Source organism: Eptesicus fuscus, chromosome 16 (genome assembly GCF_027574615.1).
Source record: "Eptesicus fuscus isolate TK198812 chromosome 16, DD_ASM_mEF_20220401, whole genome shotgun sequence".
NCBI lineage: Eukaryota > Metazoa > Chordata > Mammalia > Chiroptera > Vespertilionidae > Eptesicus > Eptesicus fuscus.
In genome coordinates this window covers 30912581-30938256 of record NC_072488.1, presented here as the reverse complement: position 1 = coordinate 30938256, position 25676 = coordinate 30912581, and the positions used below count along the sequence as shown (strand labels likewise).

General features: G+C 40.2%; 2 protein-coding genes and 1 pseudogene across 4 annotated transcripts; 2 read left to right on the top strand and 1 right to left on the bottom strand.

Moving 5' to 3' along the window:
- The first annotated feature begins 798 nt into the window (after positions 1-798).
- On the top strand, positions 799-22047 carry MTIF2 (mitochondrial translational initiation factor 2). 3 transcript variants are annotated; one of them, XM_028139903.2, is made up of 15 exons: positions 799-896; positions 1166-1325; positions 2998-3223; positions 3599-3710; positions 7463-7634; positions 8071-8231; positions 9103-9279; positions 10854-10993; positions 12862-12986; positions 15394-15598; positions 15930-16182; positions 17056-17196; positions 19976-20140; positions 21345-21485; positions 21827-22047. In XM_028139903.2, the coding sequence occupies exons 3-15, from the start codon at positions 3005-3007 to the stop codon at positions 21997-21999; spliced, it is 2184 nt and encodes a 727-aa protein (XP_027995704.2). In that variant the 5' UTR covers positions 799-896; positions 1166-1325; positions 2998-3004; the 3' UTR covers positions 22000-22047. The 3 variants fall into 3 exon arrangements, with proteins under 3 accessions (XP_027995704.2, XP_008160343.2, XP_054584210.1); XM_008162121.3 differs by having other exon boundaries at positions 799-1061; XM_054728235.1 differs by lacking the exon at positions 21345-21485 and having other exon boundaries at positions 799-1061.
- LOC114230353 (U1 spliceosomal RNA) lies at positions 5217-5367 on the top strand (annotated as a pseudogene).
- A 1029-nt stretch (positions 22048-23076) lies between the features above and the next one.
- RPS27A (ribosomal protein S27a) lies at positions 23077-25635 on the bottom strand. The gene is made up of 6 exons (XM_008162122.3): positions 25575-25635; positions 25408-25472; positions 24889-24943; positions 24149-24234; positions 23653-23784; positions 23077-23260 (listed from the first exon to the last, which is right to left on the bottom strand). The coding sequence occupies exons 2-6, from the start codon at positions 25453-25455 to the stop codon at positions 23111-23113; spliced, it is 471 nt and encodes a 156-aa protein (XP_008160344.1). The 5' UTR covers positions 25456-25472; positions 25575-25635; the 3' UTR covers positions 23077-23110.
- Positions 25636-25676: the final 41 nt, after the last annotated feature.

Sequence of the window (25676 nt, the reverse complement as noted above, 5' to 3'; positions counted from 1 at the left end):
CCTTTGGAAAATAAGGCATATCCCGAGTGATTGTCCTTAAATATTTGAAGACTTTGAAGAATAAATATCCAAATCCAATCATGGTGACCAGAAAGTAAGCAAGGAAAGAAATATTGGAATCTGATTGTACCTAAGCAATGTAAATTATGTCCCAAAGTAGGAAAACATTAACCAAGGGTAGGATCTCGGGGCAGCTACAAAAGAATGAAAATAGATAAAATTGGCAGTGCATCTAGCACATTGCCTACCTAGAAATCTCTATCCATCACTTATGCAAGGCATGAATCCCTCCCCTAAACCCACCTCCACTCCCCACCACCACCCAGCCACCCCATAGCTAATCCATCATGATTGCCTCTCAAGTCCTTTCCCTTGTCACCACCTCCAGCACAAGAGCCCAGCGATTTTCAACCGGTGTGCTGCAAGACTTTTTAAACCATGCAATACCTGACTATTTAGCCAGGGCCACGTTCCCTGGTATTTTTTCCTTCTAAGAACCTATCCTTTCTCCCACATTTCCGGGTTTAACTTTCCTCGGAGGGTAGGCGCTCACAGCCCCAGAAGAGCAGAAATAAACTTCTAGAAAAGGAAGCGACCTGCAGAAGCGATTACCGACGCGCGGCTGACCCCGGGAAGAGGCTACAGATTGAACTAGCGCCTCCCGCGCTGGGCGCCCACCCGACCCCGGGGACGCAGACACCCGGGTCCCGCCGGCAAGAGCGACTCTTCCGGATTCCGACCTCTGAATTCGGGGAAGAACCGCTTCCGGCGGCACCGGAAGCCCGGTGGGGACCGTTTCCGAGACGGACTGACCGACCGTCAGTTCCCTCAGGTCCAGAAGGTGATCTGCGCCCCGTCTCAGAACCCAGAGCCTGCAGGCCTTATGCAGGAGCTGAGTGAGTGGGGTCCCCCAGCCGGTCGTCCGGGTGGCGCACGTTGTTTGGCCTAAAGTGTCAGCGGCACAAGTCCTACACATTGCGCTTTTCCAGGATGCATTTCTTCCCGGCGTGACCCTGCTTCAGGCTGACCGAAGCGGTCTGCAGCCGGGAGCGCCGCGGCAGGTGCGGACCCCGGACAGCCTCCCCTGTGCCCAAGGTGGTCTGGGCTCGGGTTCGAGGCAGCCAGATCCGGGCTTTCTCTACAGTGACTTCCTTTTACCTTTCAGATAAGTTCCAAGGCTACATTCAGACGTTTCCACCCGTTCAGCTGCATGTTGGATATTTCCAACATCCTTTTCCAGACTCCATGAATTTCCTAGCGGCGAGAGAACGCCGAATTGGGTGTCAGAAAGCCTGGGTTCTAGTCCTGACTGCCACTAACTAGCGGTATGACATTCGAGAAGGTTCTCTCTCTCTCTCTCTCTCTCTCTCTCTCTCTCTCTCTCTCTCTCTCTCTCAGCTCTCTGGGCTCCATTTTTCTTTTCTGTAAAATGAGGGGCTTGGAATTAAGTAACAAGTAAGGTTCCTTCCAGGTTTGATATTTGCATTATTGCCCCCAATGTGTTTTTCTAATTCTGGCCTTAATTACGTATCTGTGCTTTGGTTAATCTCCGTGCAGGGCCTTTCCTCCTGTGTGCCCTTGTGAAATCTGGTTTTAGGCTCATTAAAATTATTTTTTATTTACTAAGGAGTCCCGTGCTTCCTGAGCACACTTTAGTTCTTCGTCCAGGGATTTGTGCCTAAAGAAGGTATTTTAAATGTGCCACTCTTGAGGTGTTTAATGTGCCTGGGAGTCATTATATGGGAACACTAGAAGACTGTGAACTCTGAAGGAAGGGACTCCGGCTTATTAAACTATGAATCAACTACCTCCAACACACTGCCTGGAAGCTGGTGCTCAGAAAACGTTTGCTGAGGAGAAAACATGTACTTCTTACATTATTTTAGTTGCCCCTCCCCTTAAAAACTGAAAAGCAAAGCTGTAGAAATGCAGAAGGAATAGAAGACTTCTCTTCCTTCTCGGAAGCAGAAGGAATAGAAGACTCGGGAGGAAAAGAAGCATACTGCTGAGTTGAATTCTGTTGCAGTGTTCTCTCAATAAATTCTTTCATTCCAAGAAGGATATTCAAAAGGCATTGTTTATAGATCTTTATTGGGTGTCTTCTTCCCTCTCTAAAGTATCTGTGGGCGGGGGGCGGGGAGGAGAGGGGAAAATGGTGAATGTTGAAGGACAATTCCAAGTAGAGGGAGTTTATGCAAAGGTTCACAATTAGATGACAGGCCCTGGCCAGGTAGGTAGTTCAGTTGGTTATAGCGTAGTCCCAATACCCCAAGGTTGCAGGTTTGACTTCTGGTCAGGGCACATACAAGAAGCAACCAATAAATGCATAAATAAGTGGCATAACAAATCTCTCTCTCTCTCTCTCTCTCTCTCTCAATAAAAAAATATTTTTAAAACAATAAAAATATATTTAAAAAAATAAGTGGCATAACAAATTGATCTCTCTTTCCTCTCTCTAAAATCAATCAATAAAAAAGTTTTAAAAATAGATGACAAACCGTTGGAGATTACAAGTAGGTAAGAATAACAAAAGCCTGGGAGGGAGGAGTGAGGGGACTATTAAGAGTGTAAGAAATGAAGTGAGGTTAGCAGAGGGCAGCTGTAGCATGTTTTGAAATTGTACATTAAACTGGGGGGCCATTGGTAGTTGTGTAGCAGAGAGTTGATGAGTTCATATTTGCATTTTAGAAAAATCACTCTATTTTTAATTTGATTAGCTGATGTTTTTCAAGAGTGAAAAAAGCCCTTTATAATTTTGTTACTATATTTCAGTTCTATCCTAGTAGGAACATTAACCATCATAATACTTAATGTCTAGAGAGTAGTTAGTACGGAATCCCAGGTCTGACTAGACTGGGGAGGCTCTTTCAGGGCAGGAACCCACTTTCATTCATTGTGACTCTAGTACTTTTCTTTGTGTAGAGGAGATAACCAATTAATATCTGCTAACTTGATTTAAATATTAACCAAAATACTACTCTAAAACTTTTTTTCTAGGAGAAACATGAACCAGAAGTTGCTGAGGTTGGAGAACTTGCTACGATGTCACACTGTTTGTAGACAGCTGCACAACCTAGGTCAAAGAAGAACCTTAGCACAATGGAGGCGTGTGCTTTCATCTGCTTACCCAGTGTGGCCAGCGCAGCAGTACACCGGGTCCTGGCAAACAGACTCGCTCTTTGGAGCTGCTTTATCTCAATATAGGCTTCTAGTAACAAAGAAGGTAGTTGTAGATTTCTAACATTACTGTATTATGTGGTCTGAAATGAAAGTGCCTGGAGCCATGAGTAGACGTCCATTTTGAGTGTTTTGTCACTTACAGACTCTTTATTCCATAATGCTATCCTCCAGGCAATAAATCTTTGTGAAGAAGGGAAGTTCTAGTTGTTCTGTAATGCTGATGAATTTGGTTACTTGGAAATTGGTGTATAACAGTGAACTAAGGATGCAGGATTTTAAAATTTAGTCTGAGATTTACCTGCTTATGGGAGTGTTAATTCTTAGAAACAGAAGCTGTGATTGTGGTAGATATTCCAGAATAAATACAAATTGTCAAAAGTTGTTTCTTACTTCTTCATGCGTTCTGATTTTTTAATAGGAAGTAAGGCCACGGAAGTCTCAGTTACCTTCAACAAAATCTAAAAAGGAGGTGGAAGTATGGATTGGAATGACTGTTGAGGAGCTGGCCAGAGCAATGGAAAAGGACATAGGTGAGCCACATAATTTTATAAGGAATAATAATGGGAACATGGAATACTTGGAATCTTATTTGCATTCAAGTATGAAAATTAGACTGGTAGTTTAAAAAGTTGTCCTTACAATATTCTTCACTTTAAGTCACAAACTATAATTCATTTCTTGGCTCTTTGCCAAATATAGTTCTCTAACATTTCACTTCTAATAAAAGTGGAAATTATTTTATCTGAACTAACCTTTCTTTCTCAGAAATTTAGTGAGATATTAGATTAAGTCCAAATAATTTTTTTTGGATTGAGGGACCATATTTGTATTCATTTACTTGCCCTTTGGTTTTCTATAATTTTATGATTTCCCTTTTCTCCTAATTTTGACATTATATGTAGTGTCAGCAGAAATATATTCATAGTATTAACTACAACTTCTAATAATACTATTTCTATTTGTAAATATATAGCATTATAGTCATATTTATCCCTCATTGCACCATTGATGTATTTATTACCAATTTAGGATTGTTGGAACAGAATGAGTCTTTATTATTATAACCTGACATTAAAATTTAGTAAACAAAAATAGCCTATGATTGTAACAAAATAAAATGACAAGTAAAGCAGAGTCTTGGAAAAAGGAAAGAATTAAAAATAATAACTGATATTCATTGAACTGCTACTATGTATCAATGCTTTATATTTATGAACTCTGTAATTTTCACAGTGCACCTAGAGGTAGGTATGATTATTATCCCCATTTATAGGTTGAGAAACTGAGGCATAAAGAGGATACATAATTGCCCAGGATTTCACAGCTAGTACATGATAGAGCCAGGATTTGAACCCATTTGGCTCCAGAGCCTATGCTTTTCTCATTCACAAACCAAATTATCTCTCAAGAATTGTTATTTGCACCATAGAAATAAGGAAATACAATAAATCAGAGAAATGTTTTTTGAGAACCTTGTGAGTAAACTTTTACCAGCACATTACTGAATAGGATGTTCTTTTAGTGTAATGGTTTGATTATGTAAGGATGATTTTATTTCATATCTTCCAAAATCTATAATATAAAAGGCCTGTGGCCCTAACGTCGTAACGACAAAGACTGGCGCGGGTGGGCAGGGCCACGCGATTTCATGCGCTGGACTTCTAGTATATTTTTTTTAATTATTTTTATTTTTTAAAATATATTATTGATTTTTTACAGAGAGGAAGGGAGAAGGATAGAGAGTTAGAAACATTGATGAGAGAGAAATATCAATCAGCTGCTTCCTGCACACCCCCTACTGGGGATGTGCCCGCAACCAAGGTACATGCCCTTGACTGGAATTGAACCTGGGACCCTTCAGTCCGCAGGCTGACGCTCTATCCACTGAGCCAAACCGGTCAGGGCGTGGGCTTCTAGTATATTTATAAGGTGACTGAAAGTCTGGAAACATAAAACTCCTAACTTCATTATCATAACAGGTACATTTATTTATCATCCACCAGGAAATATGACTGAAATTAAAACAAAGCACATTAATATTTACCTGGCAGGGGAGATACTATGATTCCCCAAAGGTGGTTTTCCCAGGGCGAGGCTTGTTCATCGTGCTAACACTTGAGATTTCCCCAAACGTGGGAACTTGGCAGCATAATTTGTGGTAGTGGGGAACTATGTTTGCGCTCCCCTGAAAACAAAAACAAAGCAAAAAGCACATTAAATAAAATAAAGACCAAAAAAAACAAGTAAATCTGTATTATATACTAGAGGCCCAGTGCACGAAATTCATGCACGGGGGTGGGAGGGTTCCTCAGCCCGCCCTGCACCCTCTCCAATCTGGGACCCCTTGAGGGATGTCCGACTGCCTCTCGCAATCCGGGACCTCTGGCTCGTAACTGCTCGCCTGCCTGCCTGCCTGATCGCCCCTAACCCCTCTGCCTGCCTCATCGCCCCTCACCTCTCTGCCTGCCTGATCGCCCCTAATTGCTCCCTTACTGGCCTGATCACCCCTAACTGCCTCTGCCTCGCCCTGCACCCGGGACCCAGGATTCCCTCCCTCTGGCTGGCCGCAGGCACCCCGGAACCAGGCCAGCTTCGCCCAGGCCGGCCGCAGCCACAGGGGACCATGGTGGGCAGCTTTGCCCGGGCCGCAGGTGCCCAGGACTGCAGGGCGGGTAGCTTGTCCCTCTCCTGGGCCACAGCCACAGGCATCCAGGACCACGGGGCGGGCAGCTTGTCCCTCTCCTGGGCCACAGCCACAGGCATCCAGGACCGCGGGGCGGGCAGCTTGTCCCTCTCCTGGGCCACAGGCGCTGGCATAGCCTCTGGCACCTGGGTCCGCAGGGCATGCGGCTTGTCCCTCTCCCAGGCCGCAGGCGCAGCTGCTGGCGCCCGGGACCACAGGGCGGGTGGCTTGTCCCTCTTCCAGACTGCAGCCCAGCCACTGGCGGCGGGGACCGGGGGGCATGCGGCTTTTCCTTCTCCCAGGCTGCAGCCTGGCTTGGTCCCCATTCCTCTCTCATGAGCTCATTTGTGCCTGGCTGGTCCCCATTCCTCTCTCCCCAGTGTTGAGTGTCTGAGCCGTGATGGTGTGATGGCCATTTGCATATTAGCTCTTTTTTTTTTAATATTAGCTCTTTATTATATAGGATTTTAAGACTTTCTAGGCACTCTAAATAGATAAATAAATAAATTGAATGTGTGTATATGTTAAGATATTATGTGTGTGTATGTGCATGCAGCTGAGTCTCATCATTTGGGGATTCTGTATTGGTGAATCCTCTAAAATGTATTTTGCCCCCAAATCAATACTTGCAGTGCTTTTGCAGTCAATCCCGAACATGCACAGAGGGGTGAAAATTTTGAGTTGCCTAATCACACATTCCTACTAAGGTTCAGTGAGGCAACATTCCGCATTCTTATTTCAGCTCTCATACTGTAAACAAGTGTAATTTTTGTGGTTTATTTAGTGCCACGTGTTTTTGCCTTTCTGTATTTTTTGTTGGCGATTTCACTGTTTTAAATGGCCCCTAAACATAGCGCTGAAATGCTGTTTAGTGCTACTAACTGCAGGAAGGCTGTAATATGCCATACAGAGAAAATACATGTGTTAGATAAGCTTTGTTCTGGTATTAGTTATAGTGCTATTGGCCATGAATTCAGGGTTAATGAATCAACAATATAGTCAACTAAATAAGGAATCTTTAAACAGAAACATTTAAAACAAGGTATGTATTGATCAGCTGATGAAAATTGTGTGATTACAGGCTAAAGGAACCTAACCCTGTATGTCCCCTCAGAGCAATGATTTAGTTGTTAACTGCTCACTACATTTAGTAATTGCTAATTCAGTACTCATGAAGGTTTTATAGAACATAACTACTGTGAGTAACAATAATTGACTATATATATGTACACACATCTGCATATGCATGACATGTTAACTACAAGTTTTCAAAGAACTAGACAGTGATAAACTACTCAATACTACATGTATATACAACATGCAATTTAATATTTTATTGATGATTCATATGGTTCATCAGGTACATAAATACTCCAAATAATCATGAATATGCAAAAATTCCAATTTATATATATGCATCATATTTTAAAGATCATTTTCTTTTTAGCTTCTTTGTGATTTATTAACATTAGAGAAACAGATAGCTTATATAGTTATTTCTCTGATTGAGTGTACTGTTTATATGGACATTTATTAATAGAGGTCACTTTCTGAACATTTAATTTCATGAACCTAAAAGGTTTTATCTATTCCACCCAGATTTTATATATGAAGCTTTATTGAACACTACTATGGACATAGATTCACTAGAAGCAGACTCCAATTTAGATGAAGTCTGGATCAAAGAAGTGATAAAGAAGGCAGGAATGAAGTTAAAATGGAGCAAATTAAAACAGGACAAAGTCAGAGAAAATAAAGATGCCGTGAGAAGGTAAAACATAACAATATATATTGGGGGAAGAAGGCCACATAGTTTTCTTCACACTTTTTAATAGAAAGGGTTGCCTTAAAATTTCTTTTGCAGTTAAAATGATGTTAAACTTTTCTTTGAAGTGCTTAAAGCATCAGTATATTCAGGTTATTATAAAACTCTTAAGGATTATTTTTCTAAGTTTATATATTGATCCTGAATCTTACAATTTTTTATTCCGTTCTGCTCGTTGTTATGAAGATGTCAACTGTAGGTGTGTAGTCACGTATTTTGTCATAAGTCGTATGTATAGAAGAGGAAAATACTTTGGTCTAATGAATGCTGAATGTTAGGTTTTATCGTTAATGGCAGTTCACATAGGTAACTGCAAATCAATTCACTGGCTATCAACTGTTCTGATGTTTAAGAAATGAAATTCCTTTGCTGTTAATTGTAGGCCCCAGGCAGATCCAGCTTTATTAACCCCAAGGTCCCCAGTGGTAACTATAATGGGCCATGTTGATCATGGGAAAACGACGTTACTTGACAAACTGCGAAAAACTCAAGTGGCAGAAATGGAAGCTGGAGGCATCACTCAGCACATTGGTGCCTTTCTTGGTATGAACACAAATTGTCTTACAATGTGCTTGGGAACTCCATATATTCTTTCTTAAACCTAGTATGAAATATACAAATTCAAAGTAAAAGGAAAGGCTAAAGGTTAAAACCATTGGTTTGATGAGATGTAGAGCCGGTGGTTAATAAAGTTTATTTTGTACATTCTGTAAGAAGAAAATTATATTATCTTTTTATACTAACCCATTCTTAGTTAATGAGCTTAAATTCTCCAATGCTAGGTTGTGACAATAAATAATAGCTACCCTTTACCGAGCAGCTAGCATGTGCCCAGCCCTGTGCTGAGCACCTTATATACTTTATCTTTTTTATCTTCAAAAAATATCATCAGGTAGGTATTACTATTACTACTTACAGGTAAGGAGGCTGAGACTTGTTTAAGTTAAGTTACTTGGTTAAGGTACACAGCTAGTGAGTGGCAAAGCCAGAGTCTAAACACAAAGCTTCTGGACTCCAATCCTGAGCTACCGATTGTATACGAAATAGCCTTTGTTATTCAAGGCAGTTGTGTGCAGCTGATGTTTGCTAGTGCAGGGGTGGCTACCTATGTAATCTTCAGTGTATTCTCTCTCCAGAATAGATATTATTTGGTACATTTATGAAAATAGTTATATTCTAGAAACATGAAGAGTTTTAGTTTGAAATTATTACATGCAGAGAAAACCCTACAGGTTTCACTGGTACGTTATCACTTTTTGTTGTGAAATGATGGTCTGTATTGTTGATTAAGATTAATGGAAGGAATAAAATCATTTTAAAGAATTAGTTGTGTGTGATAATGTCACATATATTTCTTCATGTTGAGGAAGTACCTGTCTGAGTCCTTAGTGTTCTTGGACTTCTGCTTCCACAGTCTCTCTGCCTTCTGGGGAGAAGATAACCTTTCTGGATACTCCTGGACATGCTGCGTTCTCAGCGATGAGAGCCAGGGGTGCTCAGGTCACCGACATTATCATCCTGGTTGTAGCTGCGGATGATGGAGTGATGAAACAAACGGTAGAATCCATTCAGCATGCCAAAGATGCTCAAGGTACTATGGCGAGAGCCACTGTTCTGGCTAGTGCCCATGTTGCTCGTTTAATCTCCATGGCAATCTCAGGATTACTATAGCTGTTTTTGCAGATAGGGCTCACAGTGGAATAATTTCCCCACACACGTTACTACTTAGAAGAGTGTAGCAGGATTCAATTTGGGACTTGTGATCACAAGTACACTTCTTTCTCTACTGTTTAATTTGCATCTGATCTTCTAGCTTTCAGTGTTAACTCTCTTTCCTTTTTAATTTCTCAAAATTGCCTTTGTGGAATGGACTCTGGTCTTAATGATTTTAGGGAATATAATAAAAAGAAGAGAGTGACAAATTTGCCATAACAGAGCAGTTGGTTAAGATACATAGTATTTGTGTACCCTGACCAGGAATCAAACCATGACCTCCTGGTTCATAGATCAACACTAAACCACTGAGCCACACTATGATAAATTCTTTAAATCATGCTTTCTATACCTATTCTTTAGGTCTTATCTATATGGCATGTACTTTTTCACAGTAGTAGGTTATGGATTGCATAGTGGTGTTTTGTTGTTTTGTGTGTGTGTGTGTGTGTGTGTGTGTGTGTTTTAATCCTCACTGGAGGATTTGTTTATTTTATTTATTTATGTATTTGTGTATGTGTGTATGTATTTATTTATTTATTTTAGTAAGAGGGGAAGGGAAAGAGAGAGAGAGAGAGAGAGAGAGAGAGAGAGAGAGAGAGAGAGAGAGAGAGGACTTATATGAGAGAAAACATCAATCGGTTGCCTCCCATATGCACCTCAACTGAGGATTGAACCTGCAACTGAGGTATGTACACAGGACGACGCTCCAACCAACTGAGCAGCCCAGCCAGGGCGCAGAGCTTTCAGTGTGTTTGTTTTCACTTTATGTTCCTTTGATACCTGAGAAAATTACAGAGTTGGTGAAACCCAAGAGAATTATCTGCTAGAATTTTGTGTGATTTCTCTAATGAGAGAGTATGTTTAGTAATAACAAGTAGAGTATAAGATTAGTTGGTCCATTCATTAAGTAAACATTTATTGAGAATCTACTATGTATCACCAAGCTAAATGTATGAATAAAAAGTTGCTGTATATCCAAAGGTAAGTTCACGGTAATGATTCCTGATTTCACCCCAGGGTAAAATGTTAGGTTTTAACAATGAGTCAATAGCTCCTAGAAAAAATAGGCAAGTCATCTAATGGCACTGGAATTCAGTTAGAATTTTCTCTTGATCTTTTTCTGGAGATTATCTCCATATAATTGCTGATCTTGCTTTCAGGTTTAAGGATAGGCCTTTCTCTACCCAATATACCTTTTTGTTTTAAATCATCTTAGTGTCTATTCTTAATTCAGAATCTGCTTATAATTGCAGTTTGACATCTCACAACTGGAATCCTTTGTGTGTAGAAAGTAGAGCACAGTGGGTCTAAAGAGTGGGTCCTTTTAGGTCTTTTGTTAGATAAGTACATCCACTGAGTCAAGAGAAAGCAGAACAGATCGGTGTCTTCATTGTGAACACCTGGGATTAAAGGTGCCATTTGCACCCTTCTTAACTTTGTCTCTTTCAGTGCCTATTGTCCTTGCCATAAACAAATGTGACAAAGCTGAGGCTGATCCTGAAAAAGTGAAGAAAGAACTGCTAGCTTATGATGTGGTGTGTGAAGATTTTGGAGGCGATGTACAGGCGGTGCATGTCTCTGCACTTACGGTAAACGCGTAGATGATGTGTTCAGATGGGAATGCTTACAGTGCATTATGCCTAAAGAGCATTTTGACATATATAATTTCTGTTGTTGTTTAAGAATTCTCTGGGTACTAGGCAAAACTGGTATCTTCCTGGTTTGGCAGATTAGAAATTAGGCTCAGAAAGGTCAGTCACCAATCCATTGCATAGCTGATGGTAATGGGGTCTAAACCTAATGATTTTCTTATTATGAGATACTTAGAATGAGAAGAAAAAATAGTGAATGATGTGGGTAGGGTATTAGTTGGTTAAAGACTATTTTAAGCAGAAATGAAATACAGTTGTTAATAAAAAGTGCTTGCTTTTATAGTGAAAAACTATCAGGGTCTTAGGGCATTTAAGAAAGATTTAAACAAATAAAAATTTCACTAATACAAAGAGGAAACATTTGGGTTCCGTTTGTAAGTGATTGACTCAGTTTTTTGGGGAATTAAATTGTTACAAGTTTTATAATGTTATTTATGATGAATTCTGTTTTCTTTTAAATTACCAGTTATTCTTTTCTGTTTGAGAAACACCAAGGAAGCTCAGTACCTGCTTTGTGACAGCATTTTCTAATTCTTTTATCCTGTGCAGGTTGCTGCTAAGTAACAATTTCCATTTTTGTCCATTCTTATCATATTCCATCATTTACTCATAATACAGACTTTTTCCCCCTGATCATTCACTGAGGGATGGTGCTGTAAATGGCCACATTTTTTTCAATTAAGTCTCATTTTATCTTTATTTTTCCTAATTCTGTTACCTCCAAGATTCTTAGAAATTATGCCTTCTTTAATAGTATAACCATGTTATTGAAATTCATAAAATGCCACCTTACTCTCTTATCTTTCCACTATACCTAGATTGCTATTGCACTCTGAAAGCCATATGGTAAGATTAAAGCATTTGAAGACATGGCTACCTTTTCTGTCCAGATACATTCAGATGAATAGATAGATGTAAAACTGCTTAGGCAAATCTAGGGACATGGCAGAGATGATTCTTGGGGAATGGAGGGAGGTGGGAAATAGGGACAGCGAAGTAAGATGGGGCCTCCTTTTTCAAGGCAGATACAGAGGTCTACATTATGCAAAGAAACAACCCCAGCATTGTTTTTCAGAGCAGCATTTTATAAATTAGAATAAATACGAGGAATAAGTAGATGGGTAAGCAAAGTGTTTTGTTTACAGTTGTCTCTGTTGTTTTATACTCTCTAACAACTGTGAGCAATCCCTTAGCTGATGGAGAATGAAAAATCCCTTGCCCATCAGTTCCAGTTCCATCACCAGTTATCAGCTGCGTGATCTTGGAGCTCTAGAAAGCATAGTAAAGATAGGTCATGAAAGGTGAAAGAATCATGTAATCTAGTCCTTCATTTGAGGAAAGGAGATCCAGGAAGGTGAAGTGAATTTTTATTTTTGTACAGTTGGGTAGTTACAATGGATCAAATGAAAAAAAATAGATGTGAAAGCTTGTCACATTGGATAGAACTTCAATGTGAAGTATCATTGTAAAGAGGGTTAGAAGAAGAAATCACAATTATAGAAACAGATGGAGGAGAGAAAGAGAGAATGAATGAAGCATGTGTTTATGAAAGGGTATTAACAAGCACCACTAATGGCCTTAAAAAAAAAAAAATAGCCACTGTTCTTTGCAATATCTGTCCCTGGATCAGGTTTTCTTGTTTATCTCTTCCTCCCTTCTTCCCTTCCTTCCTTACAATTGCATAATTATGCTTTTAATGCTTAAAGAGAAAAATATAATTGTCAAGGATTATTTGGCTTTCTGACCCTAGTGTTTACATTTACAGATGATATTAATGTATATTAACAACTTGTTTTGTTGTTAAGGGGGATAACCTGATGGCTTTGGCAGAGGCAACGATTACTCTTGCAGAAATATTAGAATTGAAAGCAGACCCCACAGGTCCAGTGGAAGGAACAGTTATAGAATCTTTCACAGACAAAGGAAGAGGGTAGGTCTAGTAAAATGCTTGCTTTTTAATAATTTTGTTCTATTGTTTTTGTGAATTGATCATATAATGTTATTTTTCTTGCATGCTATGTTTAGTCTATGAACAATATTTTCAAAGCATTTTTTGAAAAGTATTTTATTGCACTAGCACAGAGAACATAAAATACAGTTATTAGTAGACCATAATATCTATCTGTATATACCAAGTAGTCACATTTACATGACTTAAGTATTTGATTTGCTTGATTTTTTTTTTCCCCCACACTGACATGACTGAACTGGTAAAGTCTGATTAGACTAATATAAAGTGGAATGAAATAGCAGTTGTTGCATTTTAGGGTTTCTAAATTCTTTATGTCCTTGCCCATTAATATAATATACTACAGGCCCGGTGCAAGAAATTCGTGCACATGGAGAAGGGGGTCCCCTCTGCCCAGCCTGGACCCTCTCCAATCCGGGACCTCTCGGGGGATGTCCGACTGCTGGTTTCGGCCCGATCCCTGGGATCGGGCCGAAACCAGCAGTCGGACATCCCCCTCACAATCCGGGACCGCTGGCTCCTAACTGCTCACCTGCCTGCCTGCCTGATCACCCCTAACTGCCCCCCTGCCAGCCTGGTTGCCTTCATCTGCCCCCCCCACCACCAACCTGGTTGCCCCCAACTGCCCCCACCCCTGCTGGCCTGGTCGCCCCTCACTGCTTCCCCTGCCGGCCTAGTTGCCCCATGCAGCCTGCTGGTCAGTCATTTGGTTGTCCCTCGCTAACCCCCTTGCCAGCCTGGTCACCCCATGCAGCCTGCTGTTCAGTTGTTACTGTGAGGGCATCGTGATCAATTTGCATATTACCCTTTTATTACTATAGATAGGAAGATCTTTGGAATGGTGTTGCTGTCTTTAATTTTCCTCCCTATCAGCAAAAGAAGTCTTCTCACTGCTTAACAAATTAAAGAAAGAGAGTAGGATTCTGTCAGAACACTCAGCTATCTGCACCCTCCACTACCATCTATAATAATAATAAAAGCGTAATATGCTAATTAGACTGGACTGCCGAACAGCGGAACGACCAGGGCTGTGAGGGTCGAGCCCCTTGCATGAATTTCGTGCATTGGGCCTCTAGTAACTTTTATAAGAAATGTGTTGTTTTTTTGTGGTAAAGATATGTAACTATCAAATTTACCATCTTAATCTTTTTTAAGAGTATAGTTCAGTAGTATTAAGTATATTCACATTGTTGTGCAATAGAATCTAGAATTTTTTCATCTTGCAAAACTGCAACTCTGTACGATGAAACACTAATTTCCTCTCCCACCCCCCCTGGCATTGGCAGCTACCTTTCCGTTTTCCGTTTCTATGACTTTGACTACTTTAGATGCTTCATGAGTAGAATTATATGGTATTTTTTCTTTTTGACTGGCTTATTTCACTTAGTATAAATGACCTTGAGATTCATCCATGATGTAGCATGTGACAGGATTTTTTTTAAAGATTGCATAATATTTTATTTTATGTATGTGTATGCTGCATTTTCTTTATCCTTCCTTCCATGGATGGACATTTAGATTGCTTCAACCTTTTTAACAGTTGTGAAGAAATGTTTTTGTAGTATGAAAAACTGCTTGAGAAGTTGAGAAGTGGTAAATACATAATATTATGTATTTTTTAAGTCTCAAAAATATATTCTTGCTCACTAATTATTCTAGACTGTGAGAGGGCCAGTGAGACATTGTTGGTTGAGTGTCATCCCATGCACCAAAAGGTCACTGATTTGATTCCTGGTCAGGGCACATGCCCAGATTGCTGGCTCCATCCCCAGTAGGGGGCATGTGGGAGGCAGCCAATCAATATTTGTCCCTCTCTCTCCTTTCCTCTCTCTAAAGTCAATAAACACACACACACATATATATGTGTGTGTGTGTGTGTGTGTGTGTGTATATATGTGTATATATATATGTATATATATATGTGCGTGTATATATATATACATATATATGTGTGTATATACATACATACACACACACACACACACACACACACACACATATATATATATATATATATGTATATATTTTGTTAATCCTCACCAGAGGATTTTTTTTCATTGATTTTGTAGAGAGAATGGAAGGGAGGGAGAGACAGAGGGAGAGAAACATCTATGAGAGAGAGACACATGGACTGGTTGCCCCCCACATGCACCCTGACCGGGGTGGGGATTAAGCCTGCAACCAAGGTACATGCCCTTGACCAAAATCGAACCCACGACACTCAGGCCAATGCTCTAACCACTGAGAAAACCAGCTAGGGCAAAAACATATTTTTCTTTAAATGAAAATATAACCTTTGCTCTACTAAGAAAGTACTATTATATCCTGATTATGGCATTAAGAATTAATAACTTTATTTTCATTTTAGTCCTGTTACTACAGCAATAATTCAAAGAGGAACATTGAGAAAAGGCTCAATTCTGGTTGCTGGGAAGAGTTGGGCAAAAGTGCGCTTAATGTTTGATGAAAATGGAAAAACAGTTAATGAGGCCTACCCCAGCATGCCAGTGGGAATTATAGGCTGGCGAGACCTCCCTTCTGCAGGAGATGAAATTCTTGAAGTAGAATCTGAGGTATATAAAGCTTAATTCCTATATATTAGCTATGATATAATGATTTTAAATAATCTATAATGTTATACCAAATTAATGTTAACTTATTAATTATTCTAGACTATGAGGGGGCCAGTGGTACCTTTTTAGAATTTGGCTGTAGAATTTTTTAAAATTTGAGATAGGATTTTTAAATTGAATAATTTCATTTGTATATAAAGCCTTCAAATGAAAGTGTTATAAGTTTCTTGAAACTTACAAAATTAGTACTTTCATATGAATTAAACTAATTTCATAGTGAAAGAAAAACAAAGCTTTTAGTTAAATAATGCCTGTTTTTTTCCCTGTAAAGGCAAGGGCACATGAAGTTGTTGACTGGAGGAAGTATGAGCAGGAGCAGGAGAAAAATAAAGAGGCTCTAGAAACAATAGAAGAAAAGCGAAAAGAACACCAGGAGGCACACCGGAAGGACCGTGAGAAGTATGGCAATTTGCACTGGAAGGAGAGAGCATTTATAAAATACCAAGAAAGAAAAAAACAAAAGTTATTAAGGCCAAAAGAGAAAGTAGAAAGAGATTCAAATATACTTCCTATAGTTATTAAAGGTAACTTTTTAAAGATTTTACTTAACTCCTTTTTGGAATATATGTATTTCTTCATTCTCACAATTAATTTGAGCAATTAAATTTAAGCCAAAAGTATCTCAGTGTTTTGGGGGGAGACTTTTATTTTTATTAAGGTATAATTGACATGTTATATTAGTTTCAAGTGTACAACATAATGATTCGATATTTGTATATACTGTGAAATGTTCATTGCAGTAAGTCTAGTTAACATCCATCACCATACATATTTACAGTATTTTTTCTTGTGATGAGAATTTTTAAAAAATATTTTTTTATTGATTTTATACAGAGAGGAAGGGAAAGGGAGGGAGGGAGAGAGAAATATCAATGTGTGAGAGAAACATGGATCAGTTGCCTCCCATATGCACACTGACTGGGAATTGAACCCACAACTGGGGTATGTCCCCTGACCGGGAATTGAACTGGCAACCTCCTTTTGGTGCATGAGACAACACTCAATCAACTGAGCCAAACCAGCCAGGTCATGATGAGAACTTTTAAGATCTACTCTCCTAGCAACTTTCAAATATGCAGTACAGTATTATTATAGTCACCTTACAGTACATTACATCCCATGACATTTTTTTATAACTGGAAGTTTGTACCTTCGGACCTCTTTCACCCTTTCACCTCCTCCCTCTTGGCGAGATTTTCTTAGTAAACATTTTTCTAGTTGATTTTGTTGTAAATGTACATTTAGTTATATTTTATTAAGTTAAGTAGATATTTATAATGCTATACCTAAAAGTGTATTTAGTGGTAAATAGTATTCCTATTATGGTCTTAAATAGATTATCATCATTTAAATGCCTAACTCTTAACACCAATGATTTATACTGTTGCTTCATTTAGGTGATGTTGATGGTTCCGTTGAGACCATTTTGAACATTATAGATACCTATGATGCTTCACATGAGTGTGACCTTGAGTTAGTACATTTTGGTGTGGGTGATATTAGTGAAAATGATGTTAACCTTGCTGAAGCATTTCATGGTAAGGATTCCATTTCCTGTAACTGTGTTCCCTAGAACTCACTGAACCATTTGCTTCTGTCTTTTGTTGCTTGGCTTGTCGCACCTGAGATTTGCCCATCAGCACTATTCCTGTTGCGGTGGAGTCTCCGCTATCAATTACCAATTGGGGTGGATGGGTTGTGTAGTGTTTTAGCCGCAGCTCCACTTGCCGTCTTTTTTTCGGGAGGGGGGAGGAGGGAAAGGGGAGTACCATTTCTGTCCCCTCTTCCCACTCCTCCTGGTTCCCCACCCAATTTAGACTAATGAGTATTCCTAACACTGTAATCAGCCTATTCAAGTACTTTCCTTGTCCCTGATAATTTTACAATCTTCGATAAAAAGCTCCTTTTAGTTGTAAATGCCTAGAAGGAAAGGGGACTATTTGTTGAACTTATGATACACAAAAAGGGAACTCATGACTGTCTCTCACTTAGCAAAGCACCAACACTGTTGAGTGATTAATGAAATCATTAGGAAGGAGCTACTTCATGACCTGCCTTATTTAGAATTAGATGTTAACTACTATTGAAAAGGTTAACTCAAAGTATTTTATGGACATTTACTGGTCTAGCACAGCGATTTTCAACCAGTGTGCTGCAAGAATTTTAATTTATATATATACACGAGAGGCCCGGTGCACTAAATATGTGCACTCAAGGGGTCCCGCAGCCCAGCCTGCGCCCTCTTGTAGTCTGGGAGCCCTCAGGGGATGTCCAACTGACGGCTTAGGGGAATGGGCCTAACACGGTAATCGGACATCCTTAGTGCTGTCGCGGAGGTGGGAGAGGCTCCCACCACCACCGCTGTGCTTGCCAGCCATGAGCCTGGCTCAGGGCTTCTGGCTGAGCGGCGCTCCCCCTGTGGGAACGCACTGACCACCAGGGGGCAGCTCCTGCATTGAGCATCTGCCCCCAGGTGGTCAGTGCAAGTCATAGTGACCAGTTATTCTGCCGTTCAGTCAATTTGCATATTAGCCTTTTATTATATAGGATTTTTAAATATATTTTTTATTTCAGAGAGGGAGAGATGGAAACATCCATGATGATGTTTCACTGCACGTTCTGATCCCGCACCTCAAGCATGTGCCCTGACTAGGAATTGAACCATGACCTTCTGGTTCATAGGTCGATGCTCAACTACTAAGACACACCAGCCAGACAAGAATTTTTAAAACATGTAATACCTGACTATTTAGTCAGGGGCATTGACCTCTTTCCCTTAGGTTGTCAAATAAAAAAATGACAACTGTCAACACAACAATAGCTGTCCAGTGTGAATGAGTCAAAATGATATTTTTTTTTGTCAAATCGGCAAAAAATAGTTTTTGGTGTGCCACAGAGTTTTAGTAATTAGATAAAAAGCTCCTTTTAATTTTAAATGCCTAGAAGGAAAGGGGACTGTTTATTAGTCAAACTTATGATACACAAAAAGGGAACTCATGACTGTCTTTTTAGCTAAGTTTGTCACTGAGATGAAAAAGGATGAAAATCGCTGGCCTAGCATTGTACTGTGTAATATAGTGTATTGAATGCTTTCTTAATGATGAGACTCTCAAGGTGGTTGTTTTGCTCTTAAGCTGTTTGTATTAACTTTTTTTCACTTAAGAGTATTGTTGTTTTTTAAATATATTTTATTGATTTTTAACAGAGAGGAAGGGAGAGGGATAGAGAGTTAGAAACATCGATGAGAGAGAAACATCGATCAGCTGCTTCCTGCACACCCCCTACTGGGGATGTGCCCGCAACCAAGGTACATGCCCTTGACCGGAATTGAACCTGGGACCCTTGAGTCCGCAGGCCGACGCTCTATCCACTGAGCCAGACCAGTTAGGGCTTAAGAGTGTTTTGTTGTTTTTTCCTCCAAGGTATTTGCAGTTAAATACTTTATTTTTAATTTGGCAAAATGTACAGCTTCATAGAACTTCTTTCATTTCTTAAATAACTTTTGAACTTTACCAATTATTTTTGAGCAGCAGAAAACCTAAGAGTAAATAAATCACAAAAGTTGTGGACAATAAGATTATAATAATAGAGTCATTATTAAAATAATGTAATATTTCAACCCTAATTTTTTTTATATCTCTGGTTATCAACCCTAATTTTTTTTATATCTCAAAGCTTTGTTTAGCATGCTGCCTACACATTATGGGCACTTAAAATAATGTTTCTTAGATGAATGGATGAATTTTTAAAACAAAGAAATTTTCCTTGTTAAGCCACAATCCTATATAATAAAAGACTAATATGCAAATTGACCAAACTGCAATTTGACATGCACTGACCACCAGGGGGCAGATGCAGGAGCTGCCCCCTGGTGGTCAGTGCGCTCCCACAGGGGGAGCGCCACTCAGCCAGAAGCTCTGAGCCAGGCTCACAGCTGGCGAGCGCAGCAGGGGTGGCGGGAGCCTTTTCTTCCTCTGCAGCAGTCCAGCTGCCAGCTTAGGCCCCCTCCAGCCGTCAGTTGGACATCCCGAGGGCTCCAGGACTACGAGGGGGCAGAGTCTGGGCTGAGGAACTGCCCCCTCTCCCGATGCACATATTTCGTGCACCAGGCCTCTAGTAGAATTTATAAAGTGTTTTATTCATTTGAAAATTTACTAGTTTTCATGAGAAAAAAATTACAGAATTTCCTCTCTCCCCAACTAGCTTTTAATTTACATAGAAGGAAATAAAACAATTTAGATTTGAGTTTCTATTCAAAAGACAAACTGTTCTGTGCAATAGTTGTGCTATTTTATTGACTATATTTCTGATTGCCAGGTGTTATATATGGCTTCAATGTGAACGCAGGCAAAGTTATCCAGGAGACAGCTGCAAAGAAAGGAGTAAAAATTAAACTTCACAAAATCATTTACCGCCTTGTTGAAGATTTGCAGGAAGAATTGAGCAGCAGATTGCCCTGCATTGTGGAAGAGCACACAGTAGGTACGTGTTCACTGGCTGTTACTTTTAAACATTCATATCGGAAGTGCTGTAAATGACACTTGAAAGTAAAGTTTAGGGGAATGTATTTTACTGTTGAAATGTTCACTGTTGTAATATATATCCTGTGTTCTAGAAAAATGAATACCACACATGAGAATTCAGAGTAACTTCATATGTATTACAAACGCTTGCCCTCTGAAAACCTTGGGCCCTGAGGATACGAGGCACGTGAGGCAATAAGAACTTGCCCTCAAGTTTAGACATGAGCAACTGATTATGAAACAGATTAGACTAGGGTGGGAGGCATAAAGGTTATTAAGGTGTCATGAAGGAGCCATTGATTTTGTCCTGGAGCTGGCAGAGACATCTACCATGAGAAAAAAATTTACTTCACATTTAAATATTAAAAAGATTCTCTAGCATACTCCTTGTCCAGATTAAAGGCTAAATTTATGATGACTGAATCATTTTATGTTTTTTCCTCCCCATATACAGATATTTTAAACTTTTTATTTTGAAGGAAATTTTAAATACCCAGAAAAATTACAGGAAAAGTATAGGGAGCTCTCTCCAATATACCCTTTACACAGTTCACCAATTAAACATGATCATACAGAGGTGTGTATGTTCTTGTGCTAAGAGCAGTTTGTAAAGCTAAGTTATGTCTAGCAGTAAGCAAGCACCAAATAACACTAAGAAATTCATTCATACATTATAATGTATGGCACCATGCCATTATTGGAATTTAGTTTTCAGTTTGTGAAAAAGTTAAGCTGAATCATAGAATTAGTATATAAATGACCAGTGATGATATTAAAAATAAATCAGGTGATCTAGATGATAAGAGACTAGAAAATTTATCGAGGAACAGCTGAAAACTACGTTTTTATGAAGCTCTAGACAGGAATTGTACTAAATCTTATCAGTTATCACTTTCTAGTGCATTTTACTCAGCCAAAAAAAATGAGTCACATTTTTCTTTTATTCACTCTTTTGATAAACACTTGTATTTTTGTATTTTCTTTCCCAAGAATTTTCTGGGTTTTATTTCTAATATTGGTCAGGAAAATAAAGTTGGTGGAGTCAAAGAAAACCAGGACTTCTTTACATGAGTTTGTATTTTTATCTCCTTTTCTACCTTACAAAATGTTAGAAATTATTTGTCTGAATCTTTACTTTCTATAATGTTCTCTTCTTCCTAAAGGTGAGGCTTCTATACTAGCTACCTTTTCCATAACAGAAGGGAAGAAAAAAGTTCCTGTGGCTGGCTGCAGAGTCCAAAAGGGACAGCTAGAAAAGCAAAAAAAATTTAAGTTAATCCGTAACGGAGGTATTATTTGGAAGGGTAAGCAACATCAAAATCTGTTTTGATATCGTATCAGTCATCAAAACCTGACAATTCTTTGTAACTGCCTGAAATCTTTCACTTCTTGCTAGATGCCCTCCCTCATTGGGTCTGATTCCAAGATTGTTAAGTCCCCAGTCTGATTTTTCAAATTTCTAAAAAAAACTTTTCCAGTCATGTCTCCTCCACACTGCATCAGATTTGCTTGCTCCCATCCTTTGAGTCTGCCTGCCAGCTTTTATCCTGGTTTATCTCACTTAAGTCCTGACACCAGACTACATAGCACCTAGTGAAGTGTCTATTATTTGTTGAATAGATGAACTGTTTTCATTTTTTTAAAGGTTCATTAACCTCCCTGAAACACCACAAAGATGACGTTTCAGTCATCAAAACTGGAATGGATTGTGGTCTCAGTTTGGATGAAGAAATGATAGAATTTAAAGTGGGAGATACAATTGTTTGTTATGAAGAAAATGAAGTTCCAGCCAAGACCACTTGGGACCCAGGATTTTAAAATTGTATTAAAAATGTAAAGATTAAATATTTTTGCTTTTTAATAGAACTTGTTTTGCTTTATCGGACGGTAGAATTCACTACTATAGGTAAGTGCCCAAGCAATTCTGTCAAAATAGGAAAACTTGATGCCTCAAACTAGAAATCCTGGTATTAATACAATAAAAGGGAATTACTGGAATTTTTCACTGAAGGTAACAAACTTCAAATGAATGCTTTTACTTGAGTGGTACCAAAAGAAACAATCCTCTCTGAATTGAGCTCCAAGGACAAGATATAGTACCAATCAAATACTGCTTAAAATCACATCTCTCAGTGCCAACTGGACTAATGAACAGTTTGATTTCGAGTTCATGCCCAACACTGAACAGTAGTGTATTCCTTAGTTCTGCAGACAGCAAACACCCCAGCCAAACCACCTAGGAACTCAGGATGAATTTTTGAATTGTCAGTTTGTAGGCTCAGCCTTTTAAATGTCCTGTGTATGAAACATATCAAAGCCTCTTTTTAGGCAGTATTTTAACATCAACACACAAATCCGTATTTTAAAATTGAGGGAGGTAGTTCTCCCTCACCCAGGGGTTACGTGGCAATGCCTGCATACACTTTCAGTTGTGGTAATGGGGGGAGTGTTACTGGCCTCAAACGGATTGAAGCCAGAGATGCACAAGGCAGCGCCCCCGCCCCCCCCCAAAAAAACAACACAAATTATCTGGTCATAGTACTGAGGTAAAAAAGAAAAACAAACTGGTTTATCATCTAGACCAGGGGTCCTCAAACTTTTTAAACAGGGGGCCAGTTCACTGTCCCTCAGACCGTTGGAGGGCCAGACTATAGTTTAAAAAAAACAACTATGAACAAATTCCTATACACACTGCACATACCTTATTTTGAAGTAAAAAAACAAAACGGCAAAAACACCCGCATGTGACACGCGGGCCGTAGTTTTGAGGACGCCTGATCTAGACAGCTGATATATTAAATATAATGGAATTCTTCTGCCAAAGTATAGTTTATCAATTTGATCCATCAACTTTGATGCTTAAAAAATTCACTGGAATAAAATTCAACAATCAAATGTTAGTTCATGTCTTTTATTAACCCAAATACAATTACTTGTCTTCTGGTTTGTTGAAGCAATAGGTCAGACAACATTTGCCACAATAATGTCTGTCAAAGTGGCTGGCCATAAAAACTCCAGCACCACATTCATCTGAAGGGCACTCTCGGCGAAGGCGACTGATTTTGCCATTCTCGTCCACCTAAAAAGTACAAACCTGCTGTTAAGATAGTTTTACAACATATTTTAAAGTCTATTTTAAGTGAATCAAAAAATGTAACCTTTTCATCACACAATGGTAGTTTTTAGTATTTACAAACCAAGGCATCCCAAACCCTCACCAGTAATTACTACACCAAACAAGTTCAGACTCATTCAAGTCAAATCCTGCAAGTGGTAGACTAAGCTAGACCTGAACCCAGATCTCACTTCAAAATCAAAACCCTCGTTTAGAACAAGCAGCTAAAGATAATCCCCATTATCTAAAGTTCAAGTATTAACAGGAAAAGAAATTTTATAGTAGGAGTTTGAAACCAGTGATATAAACACAATTTATTAGCCTATAGGCAAAAAATTTTTAATAAGTTGGCTCACTTTGTAGTATTTCAGGACAGCCAGCTTAACCTTCTTTCTCTTATGCTTGTTCTTCTTGGGAGTGGTGTAAGACTTCTTCTTCCTTTTCTTGGCACCACCACGAAGTCTCAACACAAGATGAAGCGTGGACTCCTGTGAGGCAGCATGAAACAAGCTTTAAAAACAATTACATTAATGCTCAGGCTCCACTACCAATGGAAAGCTAGCATCACGCATCTTCTAATTAGATGCAATAGGAAGCACACCATACCACAGGAGAGGGAGTCTGGGGGGAAGAGTCTCTGATTCTTAGCTAGTGTGCAGGGAGATTAAAGAACACTAAATCATACCATGGGATACAACCTGCCAAACCCAGAATGTGAGAACTAGAGCAGCACTTCTCCAATGTTAATGTAGGAGTCACCGAGGAAATCTGAATCACCTAAAGCTAGCCTTATAGTGTTAGGTACTTGTCAGAAACTTTAACATTTATACAGGGCCGCTCTTTCTAACAGACCTTTTGAATGTTGTAGTCAGACAAAGTACGCCCGTCTTCCAGTTGCTTGCCAGCAAAGATCAGTCTTTGCTGATCAGGAGGAATTCCTAGTGAAGAAAACCACAAATTAGGCCACAGCAGAACAAGCCTCTGCTCAAGATTTACAAAGTAATAATCCTGAATCAAATGGTACTAGCAGCCCTCAGAGTTCTTACTGCAGGCTATGCATGCGTGGTTTTAAAGGTTTACCTCATGTAATCGTTAACAGTACTTAATATGGACATGCTAATAGAATCGTCATTTTGCAGATGAGGAAACCGGTGTAAAGAATTAAATAGCTCGTCCAAATTCACAGTAAGTGGAATGCACTACAGCTTGGTTCCATGCTCAAAAACGTTTGTCTAGCCCTAACCGGTTTGGCTCGGTGGATAGAGCCTCGGCCTTCGGACTGAAGGGTCCCAGGTTCGATTCCGGTCAAGGGCATGTACCTTGGTTGCGGGCACATCCCCAGTAGGAGGTGTGCAGGAGGCAGCTGATTGATGTTTCTAACTCTCTATCCCTCTCCCTTCCTCTCTGTAAAAAAACAATAAAATATATATTTTTAAAAAACACAAAAAAGTTTTGTCTACCGTGTTACTTCAAAAGATTTCACTGATCAATCTGACCTCTGCCCACCCCACCCAGTGTACGTCTGCAGGGCACCTGCAGGTCGGCTGGAGCCTCCGGAGGTTACTATGTCTGAACTAGGAAACATCACTTGCCTTCCTTATCCTGGATCTTGGCCTTTACATTTTCTATCGTATCCGAGGGTTCAACCTAAGAGTTTTCAAATGCAAAGATATTGGTAAGACAGTAAGAAAAGAAACGCTCAATTCGAGTGCACCGAGCGGGGTGGGGGGCCTGCAGCCTCCCCGAAAGAGCTGGTCCCTCACCCGGCGGACAGGCCACCTCCCAGGACCGCCTACCGCGAGCACTTCCCCAGCCCCGCGGGGGCGGCGGCGGCGCCGCACGTGCTGGGCCCGCCCGGCCGGAGCGCCTCCCGCCCATTCCGGGACCCCCGCCTTGGTCGTCAGGCCGGCACCACCGAGATGAGGGCCGCGCCTTTACACGGGCAAAAGCTGCCCAGACCCCTGCCGTGCTCAGCAAACAGCTCTCAATTCACGGTCAGGTTTCACAACCCAGACTCGGAAACACGCGTCTAGACCGAAAGCAGCGCCGGTCCGACATCCACCTCCGGGCCTTCCTCAGGCCTCGGCTCCCGCACGCCACCTGGCCCGCACCTCGAGAGTGATGGTCTTCCCCGTGAGGGTTTTCACGAAAATCTGCATCGTGGCGGCGACTCCACCTGAGGTGGGGGAGAAGAAAGTGACCGGTTACACCTGGGGACACAAGAAGGGGGAGGCCGGTAGGCCGCCGGCCAGGGAGCGGACGCGAAGCACACACTCACCGCAGATGGCGGATCGGAAAGGAAGAACGCCGCGCAGGCCCACACGGTTCCCGGGGCCGCCGCCGCAGGCCCCACCTCTTAGGCGACCACACCAAGTGCCTG